General features: G+C 39.2%; 1 protein-coding gene across 28 annotated transcripts in view; it reads right to left on the bottom strand.

Moving 5' to 3' along the window:
• NRXN1 (neurexin 1) overlaps positions 1-27,294 on the bottom strand; it is a 710,395-nt gene that overhangs the window by 83,473 nt on the left and 599,628 nt on the right. For 15 of the 28 annotated variants that reach the window (XM_063328064.1, XM_063328065.1, XM_063328068.1 and 12 more), the window contains 2 exons: positions 17,796-17,885; positions 16,044-16,363 (listed from right to left, as the gene is read on the bottom strand). In XM_063328064.1, the coding sequence (XP_063184134.1) occupies positions 16,044-16,363; positions 17,796-17,885 (410 nt within the window). The remainder of the gene's footprint in view (positions 1-16,043; positions 16,364-17,795; positions 17,886-27,294) is intronic. The other 13 variants (XM_063328076.1, XM_063328077.1, XM_063328078.1 and 10 more) reach the window with 1 other exon arrangement.

Here is a 27,294-nt window from a genome sequence, read left to right as displayed (position 1 = left end):
GCAGCTCTTTGTCCGACGGTGGTGGGGGCGGCCGGTGGCTGTTACCACTGATTTCAGCAGCCGGTTGAAGCCAGCGCGAATCCCCTATCACCATACAAAATACAATTACCTTCCCCACCCTGCTCACATGAGAGAAGGAAAAAAAAAAAAAACCCAAACCTTTTTGTTTGGAAAATTAGGACTGCTTAACCTGAAATAGTTTCTTACGTTCAGCTACACAATTTTAAAAAATGACAAGCTTGATTAATGCAAGTTCAGGTTGCGCGCGTTGCAGATCTGTAACCATTTGCTGACTTATTTTATATGATGAAACTCACCTGTGTCAAATACAGCTTTTAACTACAAAGGTGGCCTCAGGAGACCCCAGCTCTCCCATGCCCTGTCTCTGCCAGTTGCTGATTTTTGAACAAGTCACCGTGGCTTCTGTGTCTCTGCAAAATAAGCAGATCAATCCAATCTCCTTCGCAGAAGGCACAGAGGCACACTGATTGGGAAGGATGCATTAAAAGTCAAATATCGGTATCATTGCCATTACTTTTTTAGGAGTATGGTCCTATTTTGAGCAAAAGAACATTAGAAAATTTGGAGGGAGGATCCGCTTGTTGCCACAAAAGCTCCTTTAATGGTTAGGGCATGGCTTCACACGGCATGCCCACCTTCCATGCCCCAGGGAGCGCTGGCTGCCCTTCACCAACCCCTCCAGAAGGGTGCAGGGCTCCCACAAGCCCCGCGTCACACCTGCAAGCCCCGTGCAACTTCTCAGATAACCCAGGGCAGCCAAAATGGCATGAGACGCCTCTGTGTAGGCAACTGTGTCGAGTCCCACATGACTTCAGGCAATGTTCAAGTACTGGCAATATCTGAATTAGAAAATTGGTCAGCAAACTAAACGCGCTACCTGAAATGACAGGATAATATTCACGGGTGGAAGAGTCTTATCCCAAGTACAAATTCTATTGTTCTTAATTTCTCTTGTATAAATGAACATTAACGTTGGACCTAAATCTATGATCATTTGCATATGCTATAGCACACAGTATTGGCACCTACCTGAATAACTTGGGGTTAATGGGTCTGACTGCAGACCCAAGTGGTTTGCTGCCACTTGTTCATTGTTCTTTTGAAATTCTCGGTTCGATAGCACCTACTTTATTTTTTCTTACAGCGTTATCTATCTTGATGGTGGTGGTGGCAGTAGCATGTGTTAAATCCACACACGTACCTTTGTTTAAAACTTTTCTTGCTCTTCCAGTCAAAAGTCTCTCTCCCTAATCTTTGGTGCTGTCACCTTTAACTTTTAACTTCCTCTTTTATAATTCAAACTCATTATTTGGCTTGTTGCAAATTTATATATGAAGAAATAAAGCGAGAAATGTCTTTTCAAAACACAGGCTACCTCCAAGGAAGCACAGAGAAACAATTCTGTGATTTACATTCGCCTCTTGTATACACTGATGCCCGTGACTGAAGACAACAGAGTTGTACCACTGTGACTGAGAATTTGGCTCAATGTAGGAAGCATTCATTAAACAGTTTTGTTTGTTTAGCCAAAATCAAGGATCTGTTACCCTTTCATTTCTGTCTGTTCCTGGTGCAAGGATAAAAACCATCCAACTCTCAGAGCATATTCATTTGCAATTAAAATAAAATTGTAAGAATTAGCTATTTGGCTGCTTTCAATTGTACTAATGGCTTTTTGTCCTTCTTTGAAAAACACTTCCTCTCAAAGAAACAAAAATGTGGGAGTTCTGACAATACTAAGAAACTTGCCAGCACAGCCCAGGGAACTTTCAACTGAAGTTCATCCTTTATCAACACGCGAATTACGCTCTCCTCTTGGTCAATAGTGGTCAAAAGTTATTCTGTGCAATGACTGCGCATTACCTTGTGTGCTTTCAACGGGTGTATTCACTCCAGTTGACAGAGTGCAAGTGAAAAACCCACCACTTCCAGCATTAAATGAGAGCTTTGCTGGCAGCCTTGGCAGAAAGGACTGACATTAGGAGCAGAATCAGCCACATTCAGAATCATAGAATGGTTCGTGTTGGAAGGGACCTTAAAGATCATCTAGTCCCAACGCCCTGTTTATCCATTTATCCCAGCTCTTCTTCATAGTCGGAGCTAGGAACTCGGAGAGAGTCATGGAAGTTTGAAATGGGGAAAGTTATACCAAAATTATTATATTATACCATAATATTGGCAGATCTGAGGTATACTTTTATTTATGGTTGGGTGTATTCACCCGATGTGCTAGCACCTGGTAACTTCTTAAGCTTCACCAGGACTGTTATAACTATGGGATATTCTAAGAAGATTAATTTATCCTACCCGACTTCTCAAAATGTCTTCATTGTCCAAACTTCATCTTTATAAAGGGCCTCGCAGCCCTTAAATACTTTCTATTCAAAATCCCACAGATCACTCCCACAGGAAGTTAAGTCCAGACTCTTGTGGCAAATATGGCAGCAGAGTACATAGAAAAACAATCTGTCGGCTATTCATGTATTTTTAACCATCGGCAGTGTGGTACAGCAAGTGGAAAAAATGGAAGACAGCCAACAAAGTAATGAGCCATCTTCTCTGCAGATCACCAGTAAATGCTCTGCCGGTCACAAAGAACCACAATTAAGAGAATGCTGGCATTAATGATTAATGAGCTATTTAAAACTAGCAAATCAGAATGCACTTTACATGCCCTATCACCTGTGGGTGAGGTTTTGTAGAATGTAATTCACAGACACCCAACCTGGACAGAAATAAAAAAATTCATCCATTCATTTCAAATTTTTATTACAAAATGGTGGCTCAGATATCAGAATCACACCTCATGTCACAGCTTCATTAGAAAAATGAAAGAAAACAAAGCTCCTTCTTCTGTAGAGAATGAGTGAGAACTGATTCAGATTTTACCTTTAGTTCAGTTGTAGGCTACGATGGCACTGGAATGGGCAGCATTATTTCTAATTTGGTTGCTCATTCACGTTTAAACCCCTTCCAATTCCAGCACTTACTGAAGCACGTGTTTAAGCAATCCTGCTCTAGCAGGGGAGTTGGACTAGATGATCTCTACAGGTCCCTTCCAACTCTGAAGTTTCTGTGATTCTGTGATTCTTCTGTGTACTCAGGCTCAAACGTATCATCTGAAGAATCTCATATGCCTTATTCATCAGCAACAGATTTTATAAAATTTCCTTTTACACTACTGAAAGAAAATATAGCAATTTCAACTATTACAGTCAATACCCAGATAATGCAGCATTAGAGCTCTACCTTACTGTTAGCGTTTGTAAATAAAATCATGCTCACACTGTGACTTTCACCCATGCCAGTGCATTTTTCTCTTCTTTGACCAAGAAGGAGGTAACGGAATGCCAAGTGAGAGTTTTACTCTGACTTCCTATTTTCTTCTGTGAGCGTACAGACCCTCCTTGTTACCTGACTGAAATACCCGAACACAGTTTCTTTAGTGATTCTCAGTATTTTTTGCCCTTGACTCCACATGCCTAGCTCATATGGGTACAGTTTCATACCGATGAACTTGCCTTGCAGAGACTTGTAAATGAAAACCTGCCATTTGGTTTGTTTTGCTAGTCAGCTGATCAGCACGAGCGAAGGTTGCAAATAATTCCGGGGAAACTGCGCACTTAAAACCCAACCACCAGTTGGAATATGAGCACCTACCTTCAGAAAAGCAGAAAGCAAAAAAAGACGACACGCCATATTATAAAAATGGCCATACCTGGTGAGTTTAAAGGTTCATCTAGCCTGGTATTCTTTCCTTCTAATGGTTAATAGCGGATGCCTTGGGAAGGGCATAGGAATATGGCAAGCAGAGGCTAATACTTTCTTAGAACGCTCTCCTAACCTTCACCAGTTCACAGCTCAGACTTCTCATCTGACAAATCCATGACTTTTCATGTATCACCAACAGAGAGGGATAAACTTTACATAAGATAAACGCTATGCCTTTTGATGTTGAGAGGCCTATAGTAATGCTAATGAATAGAAATAATGTGAAAGAAACATGCAGACAATGCATTATCTCTCCTGCTCACTGTTACCTGAAAACAGAATATTTACCCCATGAACGTCGCTGGCATCCCTTGAACAGGCCTATTTTTCCTTACCACTATCAGCATCCTGCAATTCAGAGGGGGTGAAGCCTTGTTAGGTAATCTAGCTTATTTTACCATCAACCCAGGACTGAAGATGGGAAACCAAATACACCTCTCTTCTGATTCCAGTACCAAGTTAAAACCGCCACTTGTTGTTTCTTAAGCGTTGGTGAAACTTCCACCTACTAAGATTAACAACGTTACTCAGCGTTCATCATTGTCATTTTAATATTGCACTAGAAAGAAAATGAAATTGCCATACGGTGGAATTATCACGTCGGACATCTGTTAACTCCCTCTTATGGAAAAACAAAGCATTTTAATACATTCAGAGGGTAAGCAAGCTAACAGCTATTTTTAATATATGAGGATATTAAATTAAGTGTTTTGCCCCACATTGTAGGATTTTCTTTAGAGGCTTACCTCTAAAGGCTTACCTGTATAACACTGAAAAAACAGATCATGGTCTCTGTTTCTGTGGGGACTCATAGAACTACAAAACTATTGCAAAAGTTTAAATGCTAAGGTCAGTTAAGATTACAGAGGAGGCACTGCCACAACAGATTCGTAAAGCTTTCCAGACAGTTGATTGAAGACACTGGGCTGATCTCATTTACAGATTTATGTCTAATTAGATGAATATAATACACTCAAAACATTTTTTAAACACTGGTCTTGTTTGAATTTTCATTTTGAATCTTTTTTTTTTCCCAAATTTGCCTGAACTTAATGATAAAGACTAAAAAAGAAATAAAACAGAAATAGATCTGAACAAAAGAGTTTCTTCTCCTTTGTTCTTGTTATGTTGATGATAAAAATGGAAAAACTATTTTAGCTCATCCCAAATGATTCTTCTATTGATCATTGCATTGAGGAAAACAATAATCACATCCTGAACCTTCCTCTCCTGCCAGTTGTGCGTATGGCTTAAACCATGACTGCCATTTCATAAAGAAAATGCTACAACTGCCTTTATCTCTCATTTAATTATAATATGGCTGTTTGGATTACTCTAGAAAATATTCTTTCTTAGACTATTCCTGCACATTCCAGCGTCTACTTCAGGGAGAAGAAATGTTAATGTCAATGACATTATCAGGGAAATATTGTAAGTGTTTATGCTATCCTAGTTGCAAATGAACAGCACCACAAAAATGTAACTAAAAATTTAAGTTTATACACTCCAATACATATGCAAATACTTGTAATTTTTAGAAGGCCAGCCACACAGATATAGCTACTACTGCTATCCTACACTGTGACGTGATATACAAAGGTAACGATAATGCTTCGGTATGGATTAAATCAGTTAATTAGCAAGTCCATCAAACCTAGAGAAAATGTATTCAGACTGTCGTATTCCATACCTCTGGGAGCCTGGAATTAAACAACTAAGTCTTAATATTAATGTAAGGAATTATCAGCTTTACTGAACACATTCGGTCTAGTTGGATCTCCCTAAAGCATTTGGTAAAACTCCCAGACACCTAATTTTAGTGAATTCATGGCCTTGTATAACTTGGAGGCTGGATCTACACTATTTTTCCCAAAATATGACCAGAAATAGACAGAAGGAAGGGGGAATATTTTCTTAGGGCTTTTATACTTAGCACCAGCACATTTGTGAAAGTCACAGGAGAATCTGGAGAGGAAAAGAAAAGCAAATTATCAGCTCCTGTATCTATTAGACAGTGGAGTCACCTGTGGCTGCACGGACATCAGAATCGCACTCGTGCTGTTCCCAGCATTATCAGAGCATCTACTCAGCACAGATACTAATGCCCTGCTTTAACAAAACCTGGAAATAATATGCAAGTGTCATTTAAGATATGTCTAAGGCCATTTATTCTGACCTCATCCTTTTTTTTAAAGCAGGAAAATGTCAGAATAATTGTGTTCTCTATATTTATAGTGTTATGCTGGGGGCTGAGCAAAACCTCGTGCAAGCTGACGGGCATTTCAACAACCCTGTCAACCTCTTCAGTCTTCCTTCGTGACAGAATCCACCCACAAAATCCCAAACATGTGGCTAGCTTAGAAGATGTAGCAAAATCATATAGTACATTATACCTTCATTTCTTTTATTCCACATGCGAGCCTTTTTTCTTCCTGGATCTGGGGGTATGTCAGCATCATGCAGCCTCTTCACATGGGCTTCCTCCCACATAATTTCTGCTCTTTCCAGAGCTACTTCTAATTCATCTGCTACATGTTCTCCTAAATCCTGGTACATCCGTTTTTCTAGATACAGAAATAATCCTCAATAATCTATCTGAACGTATCAAAGCCATTAACGGATTTCATCCTCACCCCGTCATCATTTCACAGCAGGGAAATAGTTAATTTATGGATGAGAGGTGAACTGGAGGAAGATGGTATCATTTCCCACAGGTCAGAATACAAACCTAGGTCTTTGATTTCTGTTTAGTTGGTCAATATATTGTCTCATCCTCCAGAGTGGATTTTAAGGAAATGGTTCCTGTTTCTCAGTCCGTGCACTTCTAGGAGAGGGTGATATAAGTTAGATCCATAGGACAATGTCAGTTCTTCTCTTCCTCAATGCGGATGTCCCTGCCCATCATTTATGTTCCCCCTTGGGAGAAACTGGCAAGTCTCACATGTTTCTTTCTTAAGTCACTTCAGAGACTGTTCACCTTTGCATTAAAAAAAAATCCAATCTAATAACTTCCTCTGGCTTTTATAGATGCTTTTATATATATATATTCTTGTAGAACCGTACTGCAAAAAAGGGACATTTCAACAGAGAGTGGTTAAAAGAAAGGAAAACTATGCAAAGAAATAATACTCTGCCTGCATGCAAAATTATTTGTAATAAAATTGCAAATCCTCTAGGTAAAGAGCACAGACAGAGAACTATTAGAAATTCTCTAAGTCTGAAGCAATGCCCATATATACACAAAACCTGAGCACCAGCTATTCAGATCAAATGCTAAATACCAAGTGGAGCCAAATACTTAAAGATAACTTTAGCTAACAGATTAAATGAAATAAGTCATAAAATAATTACTGAATTATTCAAGATGGACATAGGATGTTGGTAGTACCCACAGGAAAAGAAAAAGCGCAAACGTTTTTTGAATAAACCTATACTAACTTACTAACTGAACGTAGTCCCAAGAGTTATTTCATTAAAGAAAGTGACCTGCAGTCTATACAGACCTGCCTGTGAATGAAGCTTTGTTCTTAATAATAGTAAATGAGCAGTAAGGCTTCACACGTTACTGACAAACCGTCATGTTTAGAGAAACCCCCAGTATATAATATGGTCGCATCACCTACATTTTGAAAAGTTCTGATACACGTTCGATGTTCAATAAAACTTCAGACAACAGTACTGCTGTCGGTGGGTCCCTGCCAGCCGTACACAAAAGCATACTGAACACCGCAACCTGCAGTAATTAACCTGAGCGCCGCTCATATACACAGAGCACGGAAACTATTGCAGTCGTCGTTTGCTGCTGCAGCAGCAGGACTGGGGGGGCTCTGCAAGCGTAGCAGCACGTTTAAGCACGTTTAAGCCGTGCTTTGTCAGAGGTGGCTACCAGCTTTGGGTTCCCACCGCTGGGAGAGGAGAGTCGCTCCCCGACTCTCCCTCAGCTCTGAGGAATCATACACAAAAGTAAAGGAACGGAATGTATTATTTCGTGCTTTCTGAAAGGAAATTGTGTGAGCCAAGTATGTGAAACACACCGTTCTTCAGTCATAGAAATTCACCAAAGGAGACTGTGAACAAGATCTTCGGGCTTACCACAGCTTCAGTGAATGATAAGGGGACTGAACGACTATCGCTTTCTTTTCACCGGAGAACAGCAGCTCTCAGACACAATGTGAGGATTTCTATCCTTCAAGGCTACTGAAAATCAGTAGTGACTGTAACACCCAGGCCTTTTCAGCCATCCCAAAGGTAGAAAAATGCATTAACAGCTCCGTGACTGCACGGGTATGGGTCACCAACTCGGCAACGGCCTCCCGTTCCACCTGGGTGAAACAATCCCATTTCCGTATAATCCTGATGTAACGATGTGTGTTTAGTGTGCTGGGAGGCACTGAGGGGGAACGGCGGACAGATACAGAGTATGAGACAGAACCAAGCACCGCTTCGTATGAGAGGACCCTTCCTAAGAAATCAGATGGAAGAAAGAGCCTGGGAACGCGAGGGAATTATTTCTCCAACCACAAATCACTGGCTAAGTTTGGGGGTGACTTTGCTCGGCAACCATTAGGTACCATATGTCTCATACAGGCAAAAGGATGTTTTAGAAATATTACAGTGCTAACGGGACACAAGCAACATAGCAGGAAAAAAGAAAAGCATCATGCTATGAAAAAACGCTAGTACCAAGATGGTGTTTGCTCTACTTGAAAATTAAAATTCACTGTATTTAAAAAAATGCAACGAGCCAGAATTTCAGACTGGATAACACCAATTCGGGTTAAAAAAGCACATAATAAAGCAAACTTTGTAGTAAATGAGCCTGGTCATTTGAACACGAAAGAACCACAAAATAGAAGCTGCAAGTGGCCTCAGATGCTTTTTCCCCAAACTGAACTTAAAAAGAGACTTGGATTTGCAACCAATTAATCAACAATTTAGACAAGTGTCTTGAGGTTCCTTGGATACTAACGATGTTGTAATTTAATTTACAAACATTTTTTTTTCCCCTGTACGTACACACTGTAGGGGGTATTTTCAAAGCAATGATCAAGGTTTAGACATATCCCACTGGCTTAATGGAAATTGCATGGTTTGGCTTCTTTTTTGAGGGGCTGGAAACCTATCCCAGTCAGCTTTCCTATTGAACAACAACAAAGAAAGGATGTCAATGGAGGGGTGCCAATGTAAGAAACTTCCAACTTTCCATTAATTCTTTAAAACTCTGTTGCTAAGTCAGAATAACAATTCACAGAGTGAAATGGAGAAGGTCCACTCCATGCTCCTTCTCCGAAAGGCTTGGCTTTGCAGCATGTCTCATGACCAAAATGCATCATACCAGGCTGGATGGTAACCTAATCCACAGCAGAGCTAAAGACAAACCAGCCCACGCAGAAGTCGGTCTTCTCTGGACTGTCTTCCTGCAGCAGACGTGAAGTGTCATTGCTGATCAGGTCCAGGCATCTTTACGCCTGTAGTTCCTCAAGCAACTGGTCAAGATTTGGCTTTGGTTGGCCCAGTGTGCTACAAATTGCCCGTATGAGCCCTTCCTCTCTAACAAACGCTAACAACAACTAACAGCGAGGCTTATCCTCTGAGCTTGATGCAAAGCTCAGGTTCCAGAGGCAAAATTCTCTGTAGACTATAAAGCTAACGACAATCGCTATTATTTAGGAGTTCAGTGACAAGGCAGCATGCACAAAACCGCGTATTTCTTAACTTACACATTAAGGATACTCTGATATTGTATCTACATATAGAAATGTCTTGGATAAGATTTTCAGAAACACTGAAGTAATATAGAAACATTAATGAGTTTGAGGGAACAATTGAAAACCTCATCCTAAGCACACATTCACTTTGGTTTTATTTTTAATCTTTGGTTTTTAAACGCAAACCAGGGGATAACACGGCTCTGCAATATGCACCAGAAGACCGAGACAAGCGCTAGAACTCACGCAGTTTGGCTTCTCTGGGATTTTAATGTCCTTGAAATGTATACCCCAAAGACAGAGTTGACTGAATTGGTTAAGGGATTCAATATTTATTAAAAGGAATAGACAGACAACCATGCTGTCATACTTGGAAACAACAAACCAATAAGCCAACCCAACACGCAAGTGGGGTGAATGCTGCTTTTCTAAAGCCACCCTATATACTTCAGTACTCCAACTGAAGAGCCAATATTCAATATGCAAATACTTTGCAGGAGAATGGGAAAGTCAGATGTGATCAGGTAGCAAATATCAAAACATAAGCAGAGAATTATAGTGTTCACTACATCCTATTTCAACTTTTTAGAGATCTTACTTGGGCGTCAGTATTAAAAAACAAATGTTTAAAAATAGTTTATCAAATTATCAAAAATCACTAGGAGAAGCTAAAAATGCATACTACAATATATTAAAGGAAAAAAAAAGGCAAAAAAAGGACATGGGTTTCATGCACCTAGCTATTTTTCCGTCTATCTGCAATTAAAACGTAAGCACTTCCACAACTACCGTATTTGCCCAGAGATCCTACTGCAAATGAGACTTGTCCCTAACACTTGAATTCCCCAGGTTCTGTCATCTAGCGAGCATGGATGGGTGCTGAGCACTGTGATGCTGGAAGCTATGGGATTCACTTTACACTAGTGAGCATCTGTTGAGTCAAATCCTTGTGATTTACCAGAACCCTGGGGAAGAGCTTTGCCTACAAGGGCTGATGAACTGTGGACTGGTGGGTGTGAAAATACAGAGTAGGAAGCTAGCAACAGCGCAGAGGCACAGAAAGAACCTAACCCCTGTGTATAAGAACAGGCATTGCAAACCATACCGTGGATAATTTTAAACCGGGATGGGTGGAGAATACTCTTCCTTGTATTAACTACATTGATTTCATCATTAGTGCATCTCCATAAAATATATTCACCTTTATGATCCTCTGTAAAGGTCATGTACTCGACTCCCATTTTTAAAATTGAACTCTTTCAATGGAAGACACCTCTGTCTTTTTCAAATGCTTGTTTTTATTTGGTAGGTTAAGATGCTGAGCCAAGCCTGTCATTGTCCCTGCTCCAATGAATACCATTTAAATCCACTGCTTCAATACATGTAAAGAAACATACCCTTCACCTGATGTATGCCCTCCAAGGCAACTGACCAAATTTCAGCTCATCAATTTAATATGAAGTCAATTTAATTCTCCTTGACCAAAAATCAGTGCCTATTGTTCCAAAACATGCAATCATCTCACAGTATATTGCAATTGCTGTTTAAGTGGCTTAGTGTTATTGATAAGAGTCCACTCTGATGAGAACAAAGAGGACTGCCAGAATCCCTTATGAAAAATAAAAAAAGCAATTTTGCACACAACTTTCAGAAATGGCATCCAATGCACGAGAGCAGAGGCTGCTCTGTGAATGGGCTGTCATAATCAAATCCTTAGAAACACATCAGAAATGAGCGTATTATTCTTGATTTACTATCACTTCATTTATGATTTCCAGTTAATAGAGATCCACAAAGCCATGCCAAAGAGATACTAAAGGCCTGATTGTGCTATCCTAATTCAGGAAAAACCCATACTCAAAGTCCTTTTGAAGCCTTTCCGCTTCTGCCAACTCTTGCAATTTTTATTGCAAGCCTTGCAGTACTTGATGCTTTGCTTAAAATTCTGGCTCTTGGAGTTATACAACATATGAATCTCCTTTATTTTCAATTTTAAAAGAAGTTTATCGCCTTCATGATGGAACAGAATATCTCGCCAACGAGCCTTTTAAAAAGCGTCAAAAATAAAAAGTGAAAAAGAAGAAAGAACTTAACTGTATTATTTTGCTGAATAACTTTGTAAAGAGAATGATATTCTTAGACCAAAATCATGATTTCTGCACCCTAGTGCATGCTTACGACTCACCAAAATCTAGGAACACATAGCTGTATGTTTTCACTTAACAGAAGTCCTGCTCTTGTAACAGTTAAGGTTGGGGATTTCTTTTCATGCTCATAAAAGTATGCAAAATTTTGAGCCTTTTCCCGTCCAGTGTGGTGGGAGCGAAGGACCTCTCCTGCAATCCTCAGCTCCCACCCTGGCGGCCAAGTATCAATGGCAAAGTGAGGAGTAAAGTAGGAAAAAACCTCTCGTCGACCACCCAGCTGGAGCTGACTGTGCACCAACCGCCCAACTGGGCGGTTCAATCTTTACATTGCCTCATCCAGGGTCTGCCGTAAGCTCCGTGGTGAGCCTACAGGACAGCTATAGCTCAGGAGCTGCTCTCTGAAGAGCCTGGATCAAAAACCAGGCAGCAAACTATCCCTCCCACCATGGCTACATATCTGCACGTAGCTTGTTAACACTCAAACAGCACAATGCTTGCTTTATTTCCCCCCTTCCTCACACCTCCTAATCTCCCTTTTTTTTTTTTTTTTTCCTCCTTACCTGATACCTTTTGTTAATTCTCTAAGCTTTTTGAGGCAGGGGCTGTCACTTCCTATGTGTTTATGCAGTGCCTTGCATGAAGGCTGACAGCTCTAGGTGCCATTATAATCCAAGCGGGTGGGGGGATTCTTAAGGCACTAGGGAAAATGAGGCATTCACCTACCACTGACGTTCAATAGGCTTTGAGTACCTTTCTCCCCTTTGAAAAAAAATCTGCATTTACAAGTATAATAATTAAGATGTCTGTCATCACCAAAACATCTATTGTTAAAATATGATGCAGGCTCCAAGTAGAGAAAACTTTCATTTAGAGCAGAGTCACTAACAAAAAAGCATTTTGTGTTTCAGAAGCGCTAAGACCTCATTTGTCTAAGATCACACACAACAGTATTCAACGTACTTTCTGGAAGTATCATGTCTATCTTGTATCGTGTATTGCATTAGTTAGATATCTGCTGAGAAACACACACTCCATCAATTTAAGCACTAACATTGTAGGTTTTTTAAAAGAAGATTTCCTATAAATAGAGATTTAAATGATCTTCTTTAAGTATTGTAATCTTTAATTGAATTCAATACCTCTGCAAATGGAGCAAACAATCTCTGACTGATTAGATCATTTGCTTCTATTCTATTTCAGACATGCACTGGTTTGCAGTAACGTAAGGGTTTTTTCATCAGCAACTGCTGTTGAGCTGCATATTTTCTTCAGTAATCTAATTAATGCTAGAAAGGTAACTTTGCTTCTTGTGCGTTACAGTATGTCAATGTAGTTGACGCCCTTGCAGAGGTTATATGTGAATAAAAATAATAAGAAAAAAAATAAAGGACAAAAATGAAAGGGATTGCAGAAATTCAAAGTAGATTTTTCCGTGAGGATCACAAGTGCCTTAATCTCCCAGTGACATCAAGATGGAAAGCGATTACTCAGCACCCTGCAGGACAGACCCGTGGGAGTCCTATGGGCCACTAGCACAGAAATTATTGCATGCAGGGAGAATAAGAAAACAGGTACTAATGAAGAGAAGAAATTACGTCCTTAATTTGATTTGGTAGCTTCCTAGTTCTGAGGTTTTTGCATGAATAATATAGCATCCTGCAGAAAAATTTCAGCTTTGAATTTGGGATGTTATCAATCTCCTTAAATCAAATCACAGGCCTGATTGCAAACTGCGTTCCAGTGCAGTCCCTGACTAATTAGGTGTATAGTCGTAATGACAACACAGATCCTACCAGGCAGGATGTTTAGACATAGTTGAAGTAAACCACTGTGTATTATTAATGGCAAGAAGGGCTCAGTTATAGACTCAGGATGCCACGTGCTGTAATGGCGTTAACACCGAACGCTTTCTTCAGAAAGGTTGATTTCAGGCTCTTCGATACAGAAATATTCCTACCAGGTTCTTTCAAATGTGCTGCATCAAGTACTCGCTTGGCTACTAGGTGAGAGAGGCTGATCTAAACCTTCACCCTCAGAACATGAGGTGAGATGCTGTGCGCTTCTGGATGCTCCTGGAGCCTGCCTGAGGCTCGTGATGGTGGGACATCAAAGAGCAGGTGCTCGTGACATTGTGGTGTAGCCAGCTTAGCCAGGAGGGGATGAGGGAATGGCACAGTTGCCTTGAGGTCGCTCTGCTCCAGTGGCAGCGAGGTGCTCTAAAAAAAATTGTGTAGATGCTCTGATAAAGTTGGTAAGGGCCACATCTTATTTCAGGCACCAGTCTAGAAATGGAAGATCTTTGGAAGATCTTTTTGCCTCATCCCCTGTTTCCCCTCTTCAGAAAAAATTATACCTCACCATAGTTATTAGCTTAAGAAACTGTCTTCTTCCCCAAATATGCCACCGGAACACCTCAAAAAAGAAAAATCTCAGTGGCTAGACATCCAAACAAGTGAATAAATCATACTGCGGAATATTCCTGGAAACTGAGGGCAGCTGGCAAAGCAACTATGCCAGTAAATTCCCATCATCCACAGATCCTGCAAGGTACCAACTCGGAATGGTCCCTGTGATGTTCTTCCTCCCAAATTGTCCCTGGGAGTTACCTGAGAGAGTGGCAGAGGCCAAAAGCATTCTCAGAACTGTTAGAACGCTTTAACTTAGTTTAAAATTTTAATTTAGTCGCATTAATTTAGCCTAATTCTTCCATACTGTGAGGATGTCCTGTGTTTTTTACATGCATCTTCCTCTGTGTAGATTTGAGGAAGTCATACATTTCATCGCTGCAAAACACGGAGATCAGACTAGTTGGATAATAAAGTGGGAGATGCTATTTAAAACAGGATTAATGACAAAGAAAATTTATTGCCTATTTAATAAAAACACTGTAGCTTACTACAATAATCAGTGAAAGAACTGCAACCTCTGATCTACAATTATGTCATTTTTAGAGGCAGTTGGTTCCATGTATCTCTAGTTGGGTTTTAGTTGCCCCCTTCCCTCCCGCCCAGCTTTGGATTCTCATGCACTTTCAATAAACAAGGAAAATGCATAAAACCTGTGTTTGTTTGAAAACACAAGTCAAAACGGTTATGTAAAAGCTCGCTTTTAACTTAAACATTGTGCTTCAGTTTATGAAATAGTAATTTTTACTTTTACAGCACTGTAGGTTTCTGTCCACAGCATAGACAGAAAAGCTGAAGTGTCGAGTTTGATGCCCCGGACCAAATTCAAACTGAGTTGAGGTTTTACACACAAAACAGGAGTCTTGACCTCATCCTCCCAGTCTAATCAGCATGTTCTTCTCTGTTCTTGAGAAAATTAACCTCATTCATCACGTCGTGCTCCTGTTCCTCCCTACGGCTCATGACGCTTTCTTTGCTCCTTGTCCTACTTCTGGATCTCAGGGCGCAGCTGTCACGGCTTGATGGCACAGTGGTGGCACAAGCAAGCATGCGAACCAAGTGAACATAGGAAACGGTTTTAGCAGTGTACCTTCGGTTTCGGGTTTTTTGGGTTTTGTTGTATTTTTAGACAGAATAAATATAAAATAATCTTTTCTTGCCACAGAAATGCCCTGGTAAGTTTTAGGGTTTTAAAGCACAAAGTTTGAACGTGGTTACTCTGGTTATCCACAAGATGAAGGTACTTAATTCACTCACCTGTTTTTCCCCCTCCTTTTTCCGATAATTAAATTCCCCCCCATATTATATAGAGAGATCCCGACAAAACCTGGAAGCTACTAAATATATTACTAAATTCATGAGATGCAAATAACCTCAACAAACAGTAAACAACCGCCTCTGACTTGGAGCCTGAGTCTCCCAGGGTGCAGAGTGCTCTTAATTCCCTCTGCTGCCACTGCCTCCTGTGAGGAATTCTGCCCAAGAAGATGATCAATTGTGGGACTAGAGAAAGTGCTAATTCCCTCTTTTCCAGCCTCTTCCAACTTTCTGTCTTCACACCTCCTTGCTGTTCCCTCTTCAAACCGGGTCTCTTTTCTCTATCTCATGGATAAGGTCACCACTTCATTTCATTATCTGTGATTTCAAGACATCCTGCATTCCTACACTGAAAATAATCAACATAAGCCACCAAAGGAAGAAAGAGTATTTAAAAATATGCACCACTGTGAAGCTGGATGACAGGGCAATAAAATTCAGCACAAGAAAAACCTGATCTGATAAGTTTGCCTAATTTAGAAGAACAGCAAAGTCGTAACTTTCCCTCTGCATGCTGATCAACATTGCTTCCATAAGCCATGTACGGTACAGAACTTATCTGTGATTCATGCATTTCTTCAACAGGAACAATTTAATCTGCAGAATGAACGCGATACAGGAAGCCACACTCAAACACGGGAAAATATTTGCAAAAGGTGAGGAAGCTGACTAACCTGGCCAATAGGTTCTTTTGTCGGGGTCTTTCCTCTTCTAGCGGTGCTCGTGGCCAAAGTGGTGGTTGTTTCCATGACTGACGTGGACATCTCAGACTGCATCGCTGTGGCTGTGGACTCGGTTGTCATAGAGGAAGGCACTTCACCAACAAGTCTCACATTTCCTTCTATCACGATGTTGGCATCATTTTCTGCTGCCATATTCAGAACTTTCAAGCCATTGTAGTAAAGACCAGAGAGCTGGCCTTGGAAAGGATGGCCACGTTCCTTGCCTCCAATTTTTATGGTTGCTTGGCTATTGAAGATTGTGAGCTGACGCCCTGTAAAGATAATATTATATACATGCAAAAATGTTGACTGCGAACACTATACTCTACACGAGTGATAACAGATTTTCATGGGGTGAATAATGAGAGCAATAAACTATAAGAAAAGGATTTGACTCATAATTCATTGCTTTTTTAATGAGGTGTCCATGAAATGCATATATTTTGAGAGCATTTGCATTTTCCTTAATTTATGACGTTTTGGGATTTATTTTTTTTTGCTAAAAGGCCAATCAAATATATTTGCAAATGTGTTTAGTGCTACAAATTATACCCCTTTCCCTTTTACCTGAAAGCAGTGTTAAGCTTTTTGGTGTATGTCAAGAATGCCAGGTTTCTAATTCCTTAAGATTATTTTTTTCTTCAAGTCTGCCAACATTCCAAAGTTTTTTCCACGCAATACAGCATAGGGCCTATAGCTTAAAGTATGTACGTGTGAGATTATGTATGTATAGACATATACAAATATGTATATACACACAGAGTTTAGATATATGCCAACAAGTCACTAGGTCCAGTGAATTTTAAAGAATAAGTTATGCAGTAATCTGTCGTATTTCTATAGAAGCGAATAAAATATTTACATTTTTAAATTAAATGTTTCCTTTTTGTATTTAAATGTTTATTTTCCTTCAACATCCACACTGAAAAGAAACACATGGTTCACACTGTGTATCTCAGAGGCAGATTCAAAAATAGATGTCTGATTGGCTTTCAGCAAGGCGATCAATTAAAATAAGATTTTAGATGTAAAAGCGGCTTCAGAAATGATACACATACCGATGGAGAAATCATGGCACATTTCCATTAAACAGAGAAATCCTCAGCAACAGTACCACTCTTAGTAAATAGAATAGTCACTTTAGCAGATTGGTTTCTGCTCACAAAAAGCATGCACACAACTTTAAGTTCTGTTTTAATTAGTGTTTGTTCCAAAATCCCCTTAGAATGTTGCAAACGTTAAAGGGACTTCATTTTGATTGGCAATTCATCTTGCCCACTATTTAAGATACCTACAGTTTAAACAAAATTTTTTTCAGGACCATGATGAAGATATCATAACTACATATATTTTTAGTTAATAATTTAGATGCTGGAACATGTAATATAATCTATGAATGATTTATAATTTTTGGTTAATGTTTGCTATGAGTACCTTCATAGATTGAGTTAGTGGATTATATTTAACAGTCCCTTTAACCTTAAGTTAACAGGGTAAGATTATTAAACAGCTGGTACTTCTAGAAATGTATAGAAATTATTATACAAGGTACGCAAATATTACTCTATATTTTACTTTTTTAAATTTGTTTTTAATTTAGTTTTACTGAAATTTATTTTTTATGTTTATTAGTGTTACAATGAAGTACTACTTGGTTATGTTCAAATTATTTTTTTATTTGAAGTTTTAATCAATGTTTTTTACCTTTGTCGAGTAGCCATTCATCAACTACTCGACCAAGTCGATATGGAATTCGCTGTCTAGCAATCGCCAGGCGCTCGTTATCATTGTTTCCTTTAAAGTTTAAAGAGACATTTCATTGGTTAAAATCTGTAAGGTCAAAGGTTAAAAGTTAATACTTAAAGCTTGAGCTATACAGTTGCCACATGATTTTTTGAAATTTGGAATTTTAAAAAGTGCTACCTAGAACATTTCATGGTTCAGACTTTTCATTCATTCATTTATTTTATTTTAGCAAACAAAATTATTCCTATGTTAATTGAAAATTAGAAATCTGCATTTGAGCTAGGTTATTAAACTTAAGTTATAGACAGACCCAAAAAACAAATTTAAACATCATCGTATGGCTTTACAAAAAATGATCGTTGACCTCAGGGTTTTGTCTTTTTTGATGTTTCTTATTAACTAGTTAAACATGTTCAGGTGAAACAGGTTTAAGTTTTCAAAAGACATCCAACCTCTCACTCCAGGTTAGTCATTTAAAGAAGAAGAAGAAGAAGAAGAAGAAGACAACTCTTAATCACCATCTAAGGCACACTTACTTCTGCTGTCTAGAAATAGACCTGCTGTAACTTATTTCCTAGTCAGAAAAAATACATTCTTATTCATTTAAATAAATTCCAGAAATTCAAATACATGGTACAGAACAGACCAGGGTATTCACCATTTGTACATTCTCATAGGACACGTTGACAATGTCTTGAAGCAATACCAAGGCTTTGACAAAAGTGACTTGCTGAAAGGTAGCCTGGTTCTGAAATGTGGAAGCGCTTTAAAATTTAGCAAGAGGCCATCTGCAGTGGGGTTTCACGAATTAAGAACTAACCAGAACTTGGCAATGCAAAACACAAACTTGTCGTATTTGCAAACTATGTTTATTCTCAGTTTGTGCAGAGATCTTTGACTTCTTCAAATAAAACAATGAGATAAAATAAGGCTGGTACAGTCAGACGAATATCAGACAATAAGGAATAATTAGCAAATCACTTTAAATATTTATTTCTATTTATAGCTTTTTGAGTTTAAATGATAAAGGTGTGATGCCTCAGAAAACCACGTATTCTACTTAAAACTTTTCTTAGGAGAATGGTAAACCTAAATATTTCCTTCAATGTACAGGTTTTTGGTGGCAGTAGTATTTTAGACCAACAATACCTTTTTCTTCCCATTGTATTGGTTAATATTAGCAAAGAACCTGGGAGATAAGAAGAGTCAGATGAGTAAAACACAGGCATTCCTAATTCGGGTCCGAATCAAAAGTCAGTCTTACTAGCTCAAACGCACATAATGTCTTTGCATACTGATCACAACTGCATGTGTTGGGAAGATGTTAAACTCTGCTGTTTATTCAACCAGTGGGTGTAAATTAGGTGCATTTGGTAGAAGGACCCTCTGCCGTCACCCGTTCGGATCCCTAACAATCTGGCATCTCTCCGCTGTAATTCCATTACTAACACAGGATTTATCCTAGACAAGGTTTATCGTTGCCTCCACTTTCACTATTTGGCAGCTGCTCCAGGACATCTCTATGGTGATTGTGGAAATTTCTCTGTGAATTAGCGGCATAAATTTAGCCTTGTCCAGCTTATACATTTCTTTGAATTATTTCATTCAAAGGTCCACGCAGAATGTACGTTTCTTGAGAATATTGCACCCTATTATAATGTGATTCTACTATAAATTATGTTTTACGCTAGCTGCAGCAGTCTTGCACCACTGGGAGCGAAATACAAATGAAAAGCAAGGAAATAACCATTTGATTGGTAAAGGTCACACCCAAAAAAATAACTGCTGATTACATTAGCCCATCCCTCATCAGAGGAAAAGTGCATTGTCAAATGCATCTCAATTTGACACTACTGCATTAGCTTAAATTCTTCTAGTATATAATATAAATGGAAAGGCCCGGGGGAGATGGTGTGGAACTTATCCAGACTTAGTTTCAAGGAAAACACGTAGCTTTAGTAATGAAATGGTGAAACTAGTAGACCCACTGAATTAAGTACAACTATACGCATTTACTTCATCTGGTAATCTTATTCCCAATAGGGAAAACATAAATACCACATATTGTTTTTCTCAGGAGTGTTCGGTGCACATTTTTCATGCTTCCTTTATTTATGCTTGGCTTTACCAATATGGTGAACCACAAGGAACATCTTCAGTGAAAACACTTCCAAGAAGGTTAATAAATATTTTCATACTCTAAATAGACCTGTGGCTTTGAGATTTTATTTCTGTTACCTGTCTGAAAGATTAAGTGCTCTGGCAGGAATGCCTTTCCACTGTAATTCATAAAAAGCAACTGATATGCCTAAACTTTAATTGTAGACAGCTATGTGACTATCCCAGCATGACAATTCCTGGTGGTATAGCCGAGATTTCTTTGATTAAAAAAGCTAGGTAGAAATGATTCATTCAGGACGTGCACCGTGACATTGTCTAACCTGATTGAATTCTAGACGGCTTCATTCTTCTGCCAAATAGATAATATTTTGTCACAACACAGTGTTAATTCTGTGCGGGCAGAAAGGCTTCAAGGGAATAACAATAATTCCATAGACTCAAGGTAAGCGGAGAGGAGCAGCAAAGGTCAAATTTTTGAGTCGCAGCTAAATCTTGTGGCAAGATTGAGAAGAAGCAGTCCAAAAAAACTTTAATCATATCTTTATATCTATAGGTCAGCTGGGACAAACCAACTACGTGAACTTCACTAATATGTATTTTATCCCTCCTGATTTATTATATTGTCAGTGCTGGAGTGTAATTCTATTTTGTTCTCTGAAATAAAGGTGTCAGTTATTGATGTGAAATAGCAGCATCCTTGAAAGAGAATAAGTAAGAAGGTTGAAAATCGAGAGTCTGTGAAGAACAACCTAGACTAGAGAATGTCTTCTTTGAAAGAAACGCTTTAACAGAATACAAATTCACCTTGTTAGTCTCAGTGATCTGCTAGGGAAATAAATAACAAAGTGATGAAACCAAGGTCTATATCCATTTAAAAAAAACCCTCTCCCTAGTTTTGCTCATCATGATCTTGACACTGCTATTTCTGAATCATGACTCCCCTGACATCCGCAAGAGGAAGAGACAGAGACCCGTATCATTCCTCCAGATGCAGTTAGGGACGAAGCTTGACTGAAGTGTCAGCTGCACGGCATGGGGGGAAGCCACAGCACCGCTGTGGTACAGGGGCAAACAGTCCGCATAGTGTCTCACATGGCCAGGTGAGGAAATGAAAGCACAATCTCGGTAACGGCCCATACTAAAGTTCATTCAAATCATCTGTTACTGTGCACGCACACTTGTGTATACAAATATATATTAGTGTTGGAATAGGTTGGAGATGCAAAGACTGTGGTCTAAAATTTGTACAACACAGATGATTTTGCACGTGCAGCTTGCCTCTTCCCAGCAAAAGAGGGAGTGAAATTTTAAGTGCTATCAATTGCAAGCACAAACTTTGACATGACTTGCATTTAATTTTGTCATGCTCATGCTCATGTTGGTTCCATGTCTTGGCCATACGTCGATGCTTTCAGTATCATCATAGTCGCAATATAAATTGATGTAAACGCCACAATAGATTCAGACCTCAATGCATTTCGAATAGCCAATATACAGACATACTCAAAAGCTATAAAAAGATTCAAATTTAAATAGTTTTTAACTGTCATCTAAGGAATTCGGTGGCTGTGTCTACATTGCTCTGTTTGACCAAAGACCCCGTAGAAAGGTCACTCAGGCCAGGGCTCCCAACCCACGTGTATGCTGCAGACACAGAGTACGTCCCCAGACTTTCCATGCACGACGCCTAGGGTGTGCGCTAGGGCCCAGCCTTACTTGACCTGCCCCTGTAGACCTCTATCGAGTCTCACTGCTAACAAACTTAACCCCTAAATAGTCTGCAGCACATCCCATCGTCTGATCCTGCCTGTTGCCTTCACAAATAGCCGTACTATTACTCACAAGCATCTTGTCTTCAGCAGCCATCAGTAAGCTTGTCTTTATGCCTGCAAACACAAGATCACCCCTTCCATCACAACCCCCTGGGTCCAGGATATACAAGAATGAGACTGGGTTGGATGGGGGCAGGGGACAAGTCCAGCTCCACCCCAGGAAATCACTGTGTTTGTGGGGGACTCTGACACTGCGCTGACCCAGATTTTTGCTGAGTGCTTACAGACTTGGCTGTCCGGTATTTGGTGCAGGAATGAGAAACTTCTGAGTGGATCAGACAAAGCTGTGTGTCTTTTTCGGTTGCTAAAATATGCCAGCTCTACCTGTGCGGATGTGTAGGATGAAGAGTTGCGAGAGACGGAGGAAGATACAGTGGTCTGCCTTGAAGACTATTGTACAAGGAGTAACATATCCAGAAGGCTGATTTAGGCCTCCTCCAGAATCCAAAGGGAAGGCAGACAGACTGATCTAGGATGTGTATTTCTTCCCGTTGGACATCTCGAGCAAATCTTACTGTCAGCTTGGTGAGAAGATGAAAGTGCAAAGAAACTGTAAAATTAGAGACAGAACCTGCAGCAAATACATAATGAGTGCAACTCTACAACCCCTTACCTTATTCCAGAAGAGCTAACCTATAAAAAAAGAAACCACCATGAGGTACGACTCCTCCAAACGTTAAAGTGTCAAACCTGGCAAGTTCGTACTAAATGACCATACCATCATATGGCCCTTTCCACCCTACAGGGACTCCCAAATTCCTTACAATGAATATGAGGTATCCCAAGAGGATATTCTGCTCACAGAATGACTGACAGCAGTATTCGTAGCAAGTGAAATATCTCATCAGTGGCTTATAACACTGCTAAACACAAAGCAAAACTTAGGTTGCTTTAAAGAAGAATCCAATTATCAGATTTATTGGAAGATGTACGTGTCAGTTGCTTCCCATTCCACTGATACTACAGATTGTACCAAAACATCTTGTGTTCACCTGTAAGCTCCTTGTTTCATGCTTGCATATTAAACAAACTTAATCATATTTTTAACAACTTTCTACAGGATAAAACCGAGAACTCTCATTAACCTCTCAGGGAGATCTGAACCTTCACTTCAAATCAAATACCTTCCGCCCTGTTTTGTTTTTGATTATTTTTCCACTGGATTAATTAGTAATTAAATGAATAGGGTGCTCTTCCTGACTCTCCCTTCCTCACTATAATGCAATATCTGTCTCTGTACAGTGTTGGATTGCTTACTTTAAGAGACTGGTGTATTATATCAAAAGCAAGCAAGAGAAGATGAAAAGCAACAAGAAGGAGATAAGAAAACGTAGGACTTGTCTGATAAATTAAAGGTCATATTTTGTTATCAGGAGTTTTAAAAAGATCCTTTGTACTGCCTGTGCAGCATTTACGGAGCTAATATTGTATAGCTGCTGCTAAAATAGGCAAGAAAATTGATAGAAATCATTAAAGAGGAAGATTAAAGTATAAAAAAATGAATTGTTATAAGTACAGTACCTTGCCCCACATCACTCCAAGAGTGACATTTTGCAGTTCTCGAAGGTAAAAGGACTCTGAACTGTTTCTAAATCATAATGTCACAGCACTTAGGGTTACTTTTCTTATAGAAATTTAACCAGAAGTTGACTGTATGCTGTTTCTTATTCAATAGGTTTTCAACAGCTGGAAAATGGAGAATATTTCAACCTACTGTATCTGAAATTAGTTAGGTGTGAGATAGCAACTACTGAATGTGTTTTTCTGACATTTGCCCAGGTAGCAATCTGGATGATCTTCATTTCACGGTAGCACAGAGCTGCTATATAGAATGTCTCTTGACAGAAATAATACTCACATTATATAAATGAACAATGGCAAATGGAATACACTGTGCTCAGCTCTTATTTTAAATTTCTATTGGTCTGTAACCCCATGAGTATCCAGTATTCAGGTAGAAGCCATCAATAAGGAAGGTCTTATTAACTATGTGCAAGCCTCCTAATTAAGTTTAATCACTCTAAGGACGGAATAGGACAAACTGTCAAGAGATCATTGCTCATATCCTTGCATTTTGTTGTAGTCAGTGAAAGGCTTTGGGAAATCTTATATATATATTTTTTTCATATATTATTTGTGGACCATTCACAACATGAAAAGATATCTGAAACAATTAAAAAAAATAATCTTCTGGGGTTAAATTCTACTCGTGGTTATGTGATTTATAAGAGAAAATAAGAGTTTGGCATTCAGTTGTGATCACCACAGCCACTGAAACTGGACTGCTGTAGCAGACTATTTGGAGGCAACGCAGGGTGCAGTGAAGAAGTGAGGATAATTTCGTGCTCATTACATGACCAGACACACAAAAAAACCCTAAGAAATCCAAGGCAATCAGCATCAACCCTCATCAACAGCACACAAACTAACTTGACTGCAACTGCAAATATTAAAAACATTGATTTCGTGTTCTTTCGCAAAGCATGAAAACGCTGGATTGAGCCACCCAGTGTCCTGGACCATACAGGTGCTTTGTTGCACTCACTACATCTGCCAAGGCTGCGTCAGCTCCTTCTCCTAGGGATATGCAAGATTGCGCACAAGCCCATGGAAACAACGAAAGTAAGGTCATTATTTGGACAAGCCTTTGCCCAGCAGACGAAACCAAAGGCACCCATAGAGATAGAAAATAGCATTTAAGAGATAAAAATCTGTTCTGTGTCAGCAGTGCGGCAAACAAAGTAGCCCTTGGCCAAAGGAAGCTCCAGACTTTCAGTTCTGTCTAAAAGTGGCATTTCAATTTGTGTATTTATGCCTGGCAGACATTTTACTATAAAAGAATAATCTATTTCAAATGGAAAGGTTTAAACTTGTACACATAGGGGGGGTTTTAACGCTTTTGGCAAGGCATAGAAACAGAAACTGTAAATAATAGAAACAGATGCTCACTGAGATAAAAGCAGAGGAGTGCTTCAGGACTGCAGAACTATAATGAGCAGTCCACCACGCAATAGCATAATGGCCGTGGGTAGACTCCCAGCAGTGACTTAGTTTTATCTGTTAAAAGGTGAAATACTCGGATTCCCTAATTATATCTTTTTTTAAAAAAGCTTCACTAATATTTTCCATTTAAATGAACGTGGGGTATGTAGCATGTCACTGTAACTTTTATGAAATACAGCTAATTTTTTTAAAGTCTGCAAAGTGTTTCCAATTAGCTAAGTATTTTCCACTTGTGATTATGTTTCGCCTCAGTTTTTTGTGTAGTCTGACTGAGAATTATTGTGGAACGTTTTATTTTGCTTTGCGATTCTGATTTTGAAGAAAATTGAAAACTGCATTGCTTAAATGCTCTGGATTTCTATGTCCAAAACTTCTATGGTTTCCTTCTTTTATGATTTAGGAAGTTCTCAAGGGAGGGAAAAGATGGTTGCCATAATACCTTTATGACTTTCCTGAAATCTGTGCTTCATGACTTCTCGTATGCTCTGTGTAAAAACGGGAGAAAGACGCACTGCAGAATAAAGCGCCTATGAAGGGGGAGAGGTGTGAGAAAGGCTGTCAGTATTGTCACCAACCACTCTCATGGAAAGTCCATTTCAGTACATCGTATTCTGCAAAAGCACTTAGACACCTTGAACATCGACCACAGAAGCAATTCTTGAGTGCCTTGCTAACTCATGGCCTGAAAAGGCCTTTGATACTACAGATCTCTTCTTGGATGTTTTGAGGAGATAGCTGGTGTCAAGGTAGCCATGGGCAACTAGAAGAGAAAGTCACCAACTCCAACGCCAGATCTAACCTATGGAGCTGACCTGCACCAGCTAAATCAAGATATCCCAATTCTTTAAGCTCTTGCCCGGAAGACACTTTCATATGAAGAGCTACTCTGTTTTAAAGTTAACAAGGCCACATTTTAGATGAACAATGCAAAGCTGGCAGATAACTTTTATGTAAGTCTAAATTTATTGGCTTGGTTTTGAGAGTTAATCTAAGTTGAAACACCAGAATGAAAAAACAATCAATATTGAACTAAAGCGTGTATGAATTTGCAAGGAAATAGGTAATCGCTACTCAACTGTCCATATGTTTAATTTTTCATTTTCTTTTACAAAAATCCGTTTCCTGATGCAATATCCAGAAAGTAGACTCGACTCCTACTTTGAAACACTTATGAAATGTTAAATGGAGAAAAGATCAACTTTTGAAAGAACACAGTTCTGCTAGCACAATTTACACATCCACTTTTTCTCAGGAAACCACTTGACCTTTTAAAAACATACTGAAACTCACTATGTTGACGAATATAGGTAAGGATATTACCATCTTTCCAGCTTTATGAATTCTAGTAGCTTCTCTAACACAAAGCACTAATGCATTGTTAAAATATAATGCAATACGCTATTTAAATTATTTTTATTTTTAAATGACAGTACTGAGAATGATGAAGTATTAAATAAACATCTAATTCTAAGCAGGTAATACATTAACAGCTAAAATGTGCAGATGGCTTACTAATAAAATATAATGCATTCCAGTTTAATAAGCACAATTTCAAGACAAAATTCATGACTCTAAGGAGGAGGGACTGCATCATTCCATCAATCCACAGTCGACCATTACCCATGAAAGTACTGCCATGGAATCAACAGATTAGATGGGAAGAGGAAACCGCCTGCCGTCCTTGCTTTTATTAATATGTGCATGCATTTGCTACTGCTTCCACAGTAGAACACCAGAATTTATAAACAACCTTTTACAGCTAAGGCTGAAGTAAATCCAATTAAGATTAAAATATGTCTAACTGCCGGGATGGATTGTTACCATCAATGCAGCACAAGGCCGGAACACGCTTCTGACAAAGACTGCAGTAACATCCCGTTTTGTTTCCTGCACAGAACACCCGTGGTGCTCATGTCCACAGAGGGGTGGCAGATAAGGAAAGTGTACAGACAGCAGATTATTTTTGACAGACTCTTGCAACATGGCTCATCTCTCCGGCTCAGCTGGAAAAGCCGTATGCAGGCTTACTCCGCCGAATGCTCTGTAACTAAAGTCAGCTACTGGAAACAAAATACATGTAACAAACTGTGAGATATCAGATAGAATGGCTAAGCAAGCGGCTAACTAATAGTCATTTCCCCAGCTACCATGATTTATGGATGTATAAATATATAAAGCTGAGAAAGAGAAAGATAAATGCTACATTAGGACTGGGATAATATTTTCAGTATTCTCTTTCTGCTCTTTTGCAAGCACATTCTCAGTTTAGTGCGATAGGACAGACATGTTTAAGGCACTGTATAGCTGCTGTTTAGCACAGTAATATTTCTGGACATAGAAATTATTTCTGGATATATACATTATACCTGGAAACATTCTTTTTTCTGGTATGATTTGGTTAATTGCTGGGAAAGTATAGTTATATCTGCATTAAGAACACAATGCTAGCATAGCACTTGAATATTCTTATATTGATAGTACACTCCTAATACAGACATAGG

This window comes from Chroicocephalus ridibundus, chromosome 3 (assembly GCF_963924245.1).
Source record: "Chroicocephalus ridibundus chromosome 3, bChrRid1.1, whole genome shotgun sequence".
NCBI lineage: Eukaryota > Metazoa > Chordata > Aves > Charadriiformes > Laridae > Chroicocephalus > Chroicocephalus ridibundus.
The sequence above is the reverse complement of the archived record's forward strand: the minus strand, read 5'-3'. Positions and strand labels throughout refer to the sequence as shown.